The sequence below is a fragment of the Danio aesculapii genome, chromosome 16 (genome assembly GCF_903798145.1).
Source record: "Danio aesculapii chromosome 16, fDanAes4.1, whole genome shotgun sequence".
NCBI lineage: Eukaryota > Metazoa > Chordata > Actinopteri > Cypriniformes > Danionidae > Danio > Danio aesculapii.
Genome location: NC_079450.1, coordinates 33,399,680 through 33,411,735, shown reverse-complemented (window position 1 = coordinate 33,411,735; position 12,056 = coordinate 33,399,680). Strand labels below are relative to the sequence as shown.

Genomic DNA, 12,056 nt, shown 5'->3' with positions numbered 1-12,056 from the left:
ATGTATTTTTTATTATTATTATTGTAATTCTGTTTTTTATTTCCAAAAATAAAATGTACAATTTTACCATCAGATAGGAAAATACTTTTAACAGATATTACCCCATATATATCCCCCACCCCATTCTAAGCACCTCAGGAAACACAGAATAACTGTAGTTTAGACCAAGCTATTACATAAATTACGTTTAATTTGACATTCGTTGTATCAGATGAGGGTTAAGTGTCCAAGATTTCTTTGACGTCGTGTATATATAGATTTTCCATGCCGTAAGAATGTCCAGTTTAGCATGGTTGATCCGTGCTGATGACAGTTCCAGATACATTATTTCCAGTAGTGAATGTAAGCAGTGCTTAACTGAGAAATCATGAGGAGGTTTCCACATCTGTACCAACATTTTCTTTGTAGCAGTTGAAGCAGCTAACCAAAATTTATGGACCTTTGCATTTAAGTGGAATTGAGAGTTTTCATTTAATAAAAATAATATAGGAGCTTTGGGGAAACTAATTTTTGTAACTTTAAATAAAATGTCCAGCACTGAATCCCAAAGTATTTGCACCTCCTGACATTAAAATATATGTATTTATTTATTTTTAATTTTTCAATAGGAAAGGATTAAAAGATAATCTGGCCTGGCTCAGCATACATTTTAACAGATTCCTGCTCTGCAGAACACAGAAACATACAAACACCCTTAACATCTCATCTGTCCACACATGAGAACAATACAAACAATCACCAAACATACAACATGAAGAGAGACAGGCTAGTTGACCATCAGATGATGAGCATAGGATTTTTTTAAAAAGTCTCAGTCTTGGTATTGTTTTTAGATGTTGTGGGTTCTTATTCCAGGACTTTGTGAATACAGAAAAGAAAGATTTTTAAGATTTACTGAAAAATCCAGTAACAGCAGACATCTATTTGTTGCAGATCTGGTGGAATGATCAGTCCTTGTATTAAGTTTTGGTACCAAAGCACAACGGGCTGCTGAGGTAACACTAATTTAAACTTGATAATGCAGTTTAATCCCTGTGTTCATAATGTAATTTAAAATGATAAAGCATTAGGGAGAGATCGAGCAAAGCAGTGATGTGTCCATCCAGAAAGTCTATTGTGAATCTTATAGGCCCTATTAAACAGTCTAGCTATTGGCTCCAAGATAAAATTTGTTGTGAGTGACCAAACAGGCAAACAGTATGACGAGGTGAACAAAATTATAGCATAAAAATGGCCAAGAACATGAAGTAACTGTAAAACATTAATTTGTCTTGTTTAGTTTAAACTTTATTGACCGTTCTGCTTGCCACAGTAAGGAAATTTTTCTTTAACACTGGTAACATACATACAACAATCACATAATGGCAAAACTCATCAAGACAGCAACATGAATTAAAAACATATTAACCCCATACACATTACTGCAGATCATTCTTAACTGTGATCCGATTTAATACAACAACTGCAATTGGGATTAAATGATTTTTTCCAATTGCAGTTGTTGTATTAAATCGAATACTAGTTTATTCTAGTATAGCATTGACAGCAAAACGAACAGATAAATCACTTGGGTCATTCGTAGCCTGGTTGTTAGCCTGCTCTGAATGAATATCTGTGTCTGTGCCAACTTAATTTTGCCTGCTTTCATGTCGCCGTGTTAAGACTAAATTCAGCCAGGGTAGATTGAAAATCCCAGCTTCATACTTTATCTTAAAACAGGCTAAATGTACATTATATGTTATTTTGCTTTAGATCAATACCCCTCAGGTAATCCTAATAACTATAATCCTGACTCCACATTGCAGATCCTGCAATATGACTGTTCAATGCTGAAATGATATATTATGTCGCCCCAATCCAAAGAAAAACACTTCCATAGAAATATCAAATCATTTATAAAAATCTGCCGGAGACATGTTAAAAGTAACACACACCATTATTTTAGGTGTGTGGTGCATGATGCCAGAAGGTTGCACTCGGTGAACCACTTGCACTGTTTACAGTAATGTAACTCAGAAAATAAATGCAACAATGTATGGCTCCTAGCTATAATTTTCAGTCAAAGGGGGTCTGTCTGAGTAGGGTCTGTCTGCAGACTGCAAGACTGATGCATAACATGAAGGTGCCTTAGGGGCTTAACTTGTAGTAGCCTATGTTAGAGGCGTAACTTGAAGTTATGGAGCCATTTTAAAAATATATGCTGTCGGCAAGATGTATATCAGTTATTAACATCTACACCTACCCCAACCGTAAACCCAACCATCATTTATTAACCCCTACACCTTTCCTAAACCCAACCATCACAGTTATTAACGTCTACACCTTCCCTAAACCTAAAACCAATCATAATAGTTATTAATAGACAGCTGCGAGTTGCGGAGGGTTTCGTACTTGATGCGCTCGCCATTGCACTGTTATTTGCAACCACAGAGGGCGATGCCGAGTAGGCTAACTCATGACAAAACTGATTAAGAAGTCAGCGAGTGGAGTTGCTAAATGAATGAATATAATATTATATCAAATGACTTGGCTGTGAATACATTTGGAGAAAACCCATAAATACATTTGGTGAAAGTGTTCTCTGGTAAGTATTTCGACCATCTTGCCAACATCTCGTTGGTTCAATAGGATCTCGATAACTGCAAGTTAAGCATCTAACTTACTACAAGTTATGCCCCTTCATCTTACGCCCCTGTCTTGCAGTCCGTAGACAGATACACTTGGAGTATTTAAGTTTTCACTGCTTTAAAAAGAGGGAAAGAATTTGGAGACAAATGTGAACGTATACAAAACCTTCAAAAGAGACGTGCACCTTCATTCTCTCCACTTTAGACCAGATGACTTTTAGAATTTTGTAGACCAGGAGAGCTTACAGGCAGAGATAGATATGAGTGCAGCTTTCTAGTGTTAATAACTGCACATGTAAAATAATAATTTTATACTACATGTTTCATTAAGATGCATATTCATTTCTCATATATGAAACAGTGCGTGCTTATTGCACAAGATTAAATTAAAAAATCATTAAGAAGAGTTTTATTTCACAGCACCGGACTGTTATAGGTGTGATCTGGAATACATGAATAGGCTGCTTCTTGTTCACACCAACTGTTGGAGATAAAGCAAAAAATAAATAAATCTGGTCAGCAAATTAAATGGTTTGCATACACATACTGCACATGACCTGCATTTATAAATGAGGCCTGTGTTATAAAGTTGAATGAGAATCAATTAATAATAATAATAATAAATATTGTGTTGCAATAACTTACGTGTGGTCATTGTTTGTTCTTCTATTAACAACCGAATACACCGGGGCATCAAACGCTGCAAAATACATATATATACAAATATATTAAATATATTTGATCAAGTTGACATATTTTGCAAAATAATAACCGTGAATATCCTTTACCTCCTGGAATTTCAGAATAATACATGGACAACCGGTAGTTCAAATCCACTACAAGATACAAAAAAAGTATTTTATCACCTGGTCTAATTCTTACCATCATTAAATAATCAGTGTGCATTTCTTTCCTACATGATGAAATAGGTTGTAGAGTACTTCAAATTTAATTGTAAAACATTGAGAAGACTGAAAACATTGAAATCCTGAATAAATTAACTTTTTAAATGTGCATTTCATTTCTGATGTATTAACAGGACATCTTACAACTGCAAAAACATCAATTAAAGGTGCTGTATGTACGTTCGTGACTTATCTAAAGCACAAAAAGACCATAATAGGTGTGCAGATATTTAAGAAACATGCAAAGTGAACATTGTTTATCTGTAAAACAATGCTGAAGTCAGATATTCTGCTTTGAAAATATCTGTTATGTACCAGAACGGCTGTCTTTGTTTTGGTTCTTTTAACCCACCCAATGCCAGTTTAACCAATTATATTTCCGCAGTCTGGGTTGTCTGTGTGTAAAACAGAATTTTTATTTATTCATTCATTCAGAAAGATTCTCAAAGCATGCGCCCGTGACTGAAATGTGCCCTTCGTTGGACAGTAGCAGACTCCAAAATGGCACACAGATTCAGAGTTCCACATGAGGTTATTAATTAGCAAATAATCTAAATTTTACAAGCATAAACATTAAGTGAGCAGGTTACATTGTAACCACGTGTCATAACAACACGATGTGTGAAGAGATTTGCAGTGGTGAACAATTTGTCTTTTTGCACCAAACGAAACACGACAGAAATTTAAATACAGCCATTCAGAAGCACAGAATATGCACTCACTCACGAAATGGTAAGGTTTATAATCTAATTTATACCTATTAAACCTGTTTAACATTATTAAACGTACATGCTGAATCACTACATGTTGGTTTTGAGTCACAGTTCAATTTCAAACGGTTTATTTTATTTTCAAGATCTGAGGTGAACTCTCTGCTGCTGCTTTCAGTAGTATGGTTATGTAAAAGGGCAGTCAGATTGTTAGCATTTAGCACTGAATAAGGCACATGAGGTGTACCTGAGGTAATTATTGTCAGAGTAAAAACACCCGAAACTGCAGCGGCGGGGCATGAAAACGTCCGACTCGACACACAAGCTCTTACAGTAACCAAGGAAACAGTGGCTAAACTTTCTAGTACTAAACACAGATAGCTGAAAATTTTTTTAAATGTCCTACAACCATACACAACCAGCTGAAAACAAGTCTAAGTGTTCTCTAACCAAACACAGCAACTGAAAACAGGTCTAAATGTACTTACACGGTGTTGCTCTCGATGCTAAAGTGCTTCTTCTGTAGCTAAACCTACTGTGCTCAAATATATAGTCTTTACCTGGCGTTTGGACACGCCTCAAAAGTAAAAAACACCCGAAACTGCAGCGGCGGGGCGCAAAAACGTCCGGCTCGACACACAAGCTCTTACAGTAACCAAGGAAACAGTGGCTAAACTTTCTAGTACTAAACACAGATAGCTGAAAACAATTTTACATGTCCTACAACCATACACAACCAGCTGAAAACAAGTCTAAGTGTTTTCTAACCAAACACAGCAACTTCAAACAGGTCTAAATGTACTTACACGGTGTTGCTCTCGATGCTAAAGTGCTTCTCCAGAAAAATGGAAGCTGTTTCTAATAAATCAATTTGAGATGTTGTTGGTTAGGACAAAAACTCCTTTTAATATGGAGAATATTCCTTATATCGCATGCAGTTGCTTTTATTTAGAACACAGTTTAAATCAGCCTTTACGCTCGAGACTTCTCAGATCAATCTGGCAACCTGTGCTTGCGTTTGTTTTGATTCAGACGTGCAATACCTAGTTCAACCACTGGGTGTAAAACTTACATGCTGCACCTTTAAAATCAGTCCTTTGAAAAATAAAAATCTGTGAGTGAGTAATGATTCTGAAATGTGGTGATCCAGGTTTCTTTTTGGATAAATAGCCAGTATAATCGAAGGTAACCCCAGCAAACATGTTAAACATGTTATTAAAACAATCATCACTTCATCTTTACCTCCCAAACAACTGTTATTATGATTGAAAACATGCTTTTAATGAGGAGTTTAAAAACTTTAAAAACTTTTTTCAGAACTTTAGCTCTGGACTTACTTTGGTTGTTGATTTTTGTCCTTCGCTTTTTGAAATAAAGACTCACACAGATGATCAGTGATATGAGGACAAACAGGGATGTAATTGTGGCCATCAGTACTACTGTCGGATCAGTTTTCACATCTGCATGCGTGTGCTCATGGCTTTGAGTTTGACCAATCGTACTGGTAGCTGGAGTTGAAGGATCTGAGACCACTAGAAAAAAAAGTAAACATAATTATCATCAACCAAGTCAGACACACAAAAATTTGAATCCTTGTCTTGTGGAAAATCTATTCAATTTCAAGCGTTTGCCTTTATTTACATTTTATTATCATTCAGAAAATGTTAGGATCACTCTCGGGTCTTCCAAGAGATTTAAGAATTTGTAATTCATCATCACAGAAGATTTGGAGGAATTTTAGAATTACATCACTGTAGCAGTAATTACAGCCCCAAGTGTTTTTGGCTTGAATGTCAAAGGTTTTCTACTGCTGGATTTGAGAATTTTCAGCCAGTCTTCCGTGGAGAACCACTCCAGCTCTTTTCAGTGATGTTTATTGGGTTTAAATCTAGTCTCTGACATGGCCAAGTAAGGGTTTTCATGGAGATTTGCATTGTCCTGGCTTTGTGCTTGATTGTCTTGTTGCAACAGCAGCTAGAAATTTGTCTCAGAGAGAGAGGTTGTATATCTAGAGAGTTGCTGCATTGGTTTAAGTGTTTGGGGTGGTTGCAGTAATTATTAGCAAATGATGTGTTTTTCTACCTTGAATGTGATGGTATCAGCACTTCAGATGGAGGTTGGAAGCCAGTTCAACCACGGTGGAAGATTTGAAAACTTTTTATGTTTTGTTACTTGTCATGAGGAAGCACACATTTGTAGTGGATGATTGGAGTATGGAAGAACTGATACAGGTATTGAGCTAAAAGTAAATATCTCATATGTGATTCTGGCCATATCTAAAAACGTTTTCACCAGCGTCTAAAAATCTTAATGGTTCTGTAGGTCTCGCCTATCAACTCTGATCTTTAGTTCTTTTTTATTGAATTTAAGTCAGTTGATTTGCCCCATTCTAGCAGCTTTCTTTTCTGTATGTATTGGTTACCTTGGTTGTTTTTGACATCTGGTGAAACTTTTAAGTCAACAGCACCTTTAGAAATATGTTTTCTGAGAAAACGGTTCAATACTTTTTTTAGCCACTGTATATAATAATAATAATAATAACAATAATAATAAGAAGAACTTACATTTATATAGCATTTTTCTGGACACTCAAAGCACTTTTTTTTGGTGGGAAACTCCTCATCCACTACCAGTGTGCAGCATCCACCTAGATGACGTGACGGCAGCCATATTGTGCCAGACCACACACCAGCTGATTGGTGGACAAGAGGCAGAGTGATGAAGCCAATTATGATATGGGGAGGGTTAGGAGGCCATGATGGACAGAGGCCTGTGGGCAAAGTTGGCCAGGATGCCAGGGTTAAACCCCTATCCTTTTCAAAGGACATCCTGGGATTTTTAATGACCACGATGAGTCAGGACCACGGTTTAATGTTTCATCTGAAAGCCAGTGCTTACTGAACAGTATTACGTCCCCTCAATATACTGGGGCTTTAGGACCTACAAAGACCACAGGTGGAGCACCCTCTGCTGGCATCTCTTCCGACAGCAACCTAATTTTCCCATTTGGTCTCCCATTTAGGAACTAAGCGCTCTTGCTCTTGAGCACACGCTATTATACTCTGATCATAGATATTAGAATATCAGAGAATATATATATACTGTATATAATCTGATAATTTTTTGTCAGTTATAGCTTATTTTAACTTATTATTATAACTTTGTCATTTGAAGTGATTTTGCATTTTTGTTCAAATAAAAGATCATATTTAATTAGAAGACTCCAAACTTTACATCAACTGAGACTTCAGGTTAAGAACTATAACACTGAAACACACCTTTGATCAGCAGCTTTACTTCATAGCAGGTTTTTTCATTCACTCTGCAATGATACCACAGTTCATCAGCCGTTACTGAATGTCTTAAAAGCAGAGAACCGTTCTCTAGTTGTCTCGCTCTTTCAAACAGAGGCTTCAGGAGTTTCTCTGCACTGCTTGAGGTCTTGGATGATGAGCGATATTGTGTTATATCTATTAACTGGTGACCTTCAATGACTTTCCAAGTGACTTGATCAGTTGTGTATTGTTGAGGATGTTCAGAGCATGGCAGCAGCACTGAAGAGCCTAATGTTGCAGAGACAGGCTCCAACCTTTTACACTCTGAAACCAGAGGAACTAAATTAAATAACACAACTTGGGATGATTTGATTGTTTCAGAAATATTATTCTCTCCTTTGACTGTCAGGGCAAACCGAGTTGCGTTAAGGCAGACTTGATGTTTGTAGACCTCACAGTCATAAAGGCCTTCATCTGTTAGTTGGATGTCTTTCAGATCAAGTTGAACATTTCCAGCATGTTTCCTCACAGACCATCGCTCGTGTTCTGATGCCGAAGAGATGTCTGAAGAGATCAAGACTTCTTTAACCGGGTTATTCTTGTGTAGTTTCACTGTTAGAGACTCCAGCGGGTGGGTTGTGGTTAAACAAGAAATAGACATGCTGTCATGCAGAACATGGCTGATGTTCAACTGATGAAGCTGTTCACACGATCTCTCCGTAGCCACTAAAAAGAAATGAACAATACAATACATACTTGAACGAGAAAAAAACATATCACTTGCAATAATTTAATTGTCAATGATTATTCAATCACCTCCATTTTCAAGTATTTCTAAATGTAATGTGTTATGAATTAATGAATTAACAAATTATTATTAAACGCTGAATGACGTATTTTGTAGGATAAGGCTTTAATTTAACCCTTAAGCAAACATTTATTATAAATGTATATACCTCTAAAAGAACATAAAAGCTTTCATTTTTAGTATTCCCCATTTATTTCCTCTTACACTTTGTAGGTGCAAATAAAAACTAATTACTCCAAAAAATAAGATTACGGCTTTAAAGTAATGTGTCGCTATATATATATATATATATATATATATATATATATATATATATATATATATATATATATATATATATATATATATATATATATATATGTGTGTGTGTGTGTGTGTGTGAATGAGAGTGTTAAGTGTTTCCCAGTGATGGGTTGCAGCTGAAAGGGCATTCACTGCATAAAAACGTATGCTGAATAAGTTGGCAGTTCATTCCGTGTGACGACCCCAGATTAATAAAGGGATAAAGGAAAATTAATGAATAAAAGACATAAACTTTTCTATTAATTTATAAACTGTATTGTAAATAAATAATATAAACAATTTTATATTAGTCAATAAAATTACTGAAATTAATTTAAAAAACTGTAAAAATATAAATTTACACAAGTAAATACGTACACTCAATGATGAGCTAAAAATCTTCCGCCTATCTTAAAATGAGTAAAACTTAGGGAAGTTGGTGTAACAGACTGACAATTCTCAGCTCAGAGTTTGACTTTACCAGTAAATGTAAGTATGGTATTTTTCTTTAGGCAACTACTGCAGTATATATGAATAAAGTTATAAATAATAATAATAAAAAAAGAGTTAAAATCAAATAAATGTTAATTCTAAAAACATTAGCTAAATACAAACATGCATATACTGTATAAATAAATAAATAAATAAATAAATAAATAAATAAATAAATAAATAAATAAATAAATAAATAAAAAAAAGGCACAGTCTGCACAATGTTCATTGTTCCGAGCCTGTTTTGTGCCAAGAAATCTTGTTGACATTTTAACCCCTACACCTTTCATCTCTGTGAAGGGGTCACTCCAAAAGATAAACTCACTATAGGATTCGGCCATAGGGATGAGTCCTTCTGAATGAACGTTTGACACATTGAGCATGTTGTATAGAGTCAGATCTTCATTTAGGTAAATGATTGATCAACATTGTGTTGTATTTGTTGATTTTTATTGAACAAATAAAAAAAATGGTTTTAAATTTCAGTATTTTTCATTTATTTCATATGAATGCCAACTTTAAAGGCTGAGTGAAAGATTAAGGATGTTAAACACTGCTGAATTGAGTCCTCTTTTGTGTGTTTGTCTTGAACTGCTCAGATTAAGGGAACTACTTTTAAAAGATCAAGATATAATGTCTTTACCAAAAAATGTCCTTAAGGAAGCTTTAGGGTTACCCATAACTAGTGAAATGCAGGTTGATAACATTCTAAAAGAATGTTAAATGTAGGGATCTTCCTCTATTTGACACTAACATTTTAGCCCCTGCCATTTATCTTTTTATTCATTTGTCATTTAAATAATTTTCTTTATACAGAATAAAAACAAACTCTCACAGTTTCTCTTATTTTTAAATCAGAGGATCATTTTGAAGTTAGGCATGCTTATAGCGCTATTAGCATACTGCCAGCAATCTCAAGGTTGTAGAGCAGGTAGTTTTTGAACAAGTGACATCTGAATATTATGTTTGGTCTAGATTCAGAATCTGAAAAATCACTCTACTTAAGCAGCTAGTCTACCTTTATTAGTTTAATATCTAATAAAAGTTGGTGCTATAGTTTAGACTGCTTTTGACACAATTAGTTGCCATATACTTCTTCAATGACCTGGTGCTTTATAATGTAACTCAAATAGAGAGCAATGTGTAAAAAACAAAAAGGGTTCATCCCAGTAATTGAAATTGTTCACTTTGTACCCCAAGGATCAGTGTAAGGCCCTTAAATATGTAGTCTTTCTAAACAAAGTGCAAATGTATGCTGAAAATACAGTTATTTTTACATAAGCGAGAACAGCAGGGTTAGCAACAGAGAGGTTTATAGTCAAAGCCACAACGCCTTGTAAAATAGTAAAACAAAAGCAATGACTTTTTTTCTCTCTGTTGAACAGAAATTGGGGGGAAAAAAATAAACAGGAGGGCTAATAATTCTGACTTTAACTGTACGTGTTTGTTGTTTTATGTTAGAGTTTACCTTGAAAGGAACCGCAGATGCAAAAAAATAAAATAAAAAGTTGGCTAAAACCAGTAAAATGCATGAAATGAAAACATTTATTTTACAATTGTGCATGGTCCCTTTCCAAAACGTTAAATAAGTAAATCAAATAATAAATAGTATTTAATTGTTACCAACTCATTCTACTTTACATCTACATGCATTAATGCATTTTATGAAACCAAATCAAATCAATAAGAGGTTGATATAGTTTTTGTTAATGCCAATACCAGAGTTTGGAAAAGTCGAGGTTTTAAAAACCGCCAAAATTTTCTGCTATACCATTCCTAATGTATGTGTAAAATTTTTATTTACAATTTTTTTTTTTTAGGACAACAGAATCTCCAGCAGAAAAGCTATCCAAAGATGCCGTTTTAAATTTAAAAGAAATCTGTTTTTGAACAGATGTTTCCAAATCCCAGTGTTCCAAAATATTAGAAATGTTTCTGAAAATAAAATATATTGTGGTCAAAGGGTAAAAAAAGTTTACTTTTTTTTTACCCAGACATTTAAAAAAAGCTAATTTTAGCTTTAGTAATTACAAACCGTGACATTTTTATGCAAGGTTATCATACCGTCAGAATCTTACACCAGCCCATGCCTAGTTGTTGCAGTAGTTGCCTATATTCCTGTGTTCTCTGTGAAGTGCCATTGGAAGTATTGATATTTTTAAATGGCTTTCACTGTGGGAATAATTCAGTGTTAAAATATCGCCATATTACCAGGTAAAGCTCCTCATTAATATACTTAGATGGTAAAAGGATTTAAAAAATCATAACAACGTATGCTTTTAAGTTACTTTAACTTAATTTAGAAAGTTAATCAGGTTTTAACTTTAACTTTAACTTTTTAAAAATTTTATTGAGTAACTTATTTTTTACAGTGTAGAAAAAAGTACACCTGCTGCCTTAAAATGTGGATAAACTCCACAAGATACGAGTAAACTTAACCTAAACCTTGCTTTTGAAAATGTATCAACTTATAAATCTTTAAAATTTTAAGTCTAAAAACTGTTGAGAGCTAAAAGTATCCTTAATACTATCATGTTTTACTGCAGCAGCATGGACACATCTGTACTGTAATAATATAATATAATAATATAATAAAATATACTATATATCATAAAACCTATATTCCTTAAAAAATAGTTTAATAAATTCTACAGGTTTTTCAAAATGTACTGAATGTACTTTACTTTTTTTGTAAGTAATCTCACTTATGTTGTTAGATGTGAATCCGTCATCAGTATTTTCAGTTTGTGTGGCTGTTTAAGGTGTTTGCACAGTGCTTTAGTCCTCATGTGCTCATGCCACATTTACACAGCCATAAAACACTGAGCTTTTGTATGTTCACTAATGTTAATTTACTTTATATTAAAGACTCTTACCTTTGTATTCTAATAAAGCTGCCATTAGAAGAAACGGAAGATGGAAATGTGAAAGCTGAAAATGCGCCATCATATACAGTA

At 34.3% G+C, this 12,056-nt stretch overlaps 1 protein-coding gene across 1 annotated transcript; it reads right to left on the bottom strand.

Moving 5' to 3' along the window:
• Nucleotides 1–1,298: 1,298 nt before the first annotated feature.
• On the bottom strand, nucleotides 1,299–12,056 carry LOC130243507 (uncharacterized). Its single transcript, XM_056475687.1, has 6 exons — nucleotides 11,976–12,056; nucleotides 7,521–8,243; nucleotides 5,580–5,774; nucleotides 3,416–3,463; nucleotides 3,273–3,327; nucleotides 1,299–3,108 (listed from the first exon to the last, which is right to left on the bottom strand). The coding sequence occupies exons 1-6, from the start codon at nucleotides 12,046–12,048 to the stop codon at nucleotides 3,042–3,044; spliced, it is 1,161 nt and encodes a 386-aa protein (XP_056331662.1). The 5' UTR covers nucleotides 12,049–12,056; the 3' UTR covers nucleotides 1,299–3,041.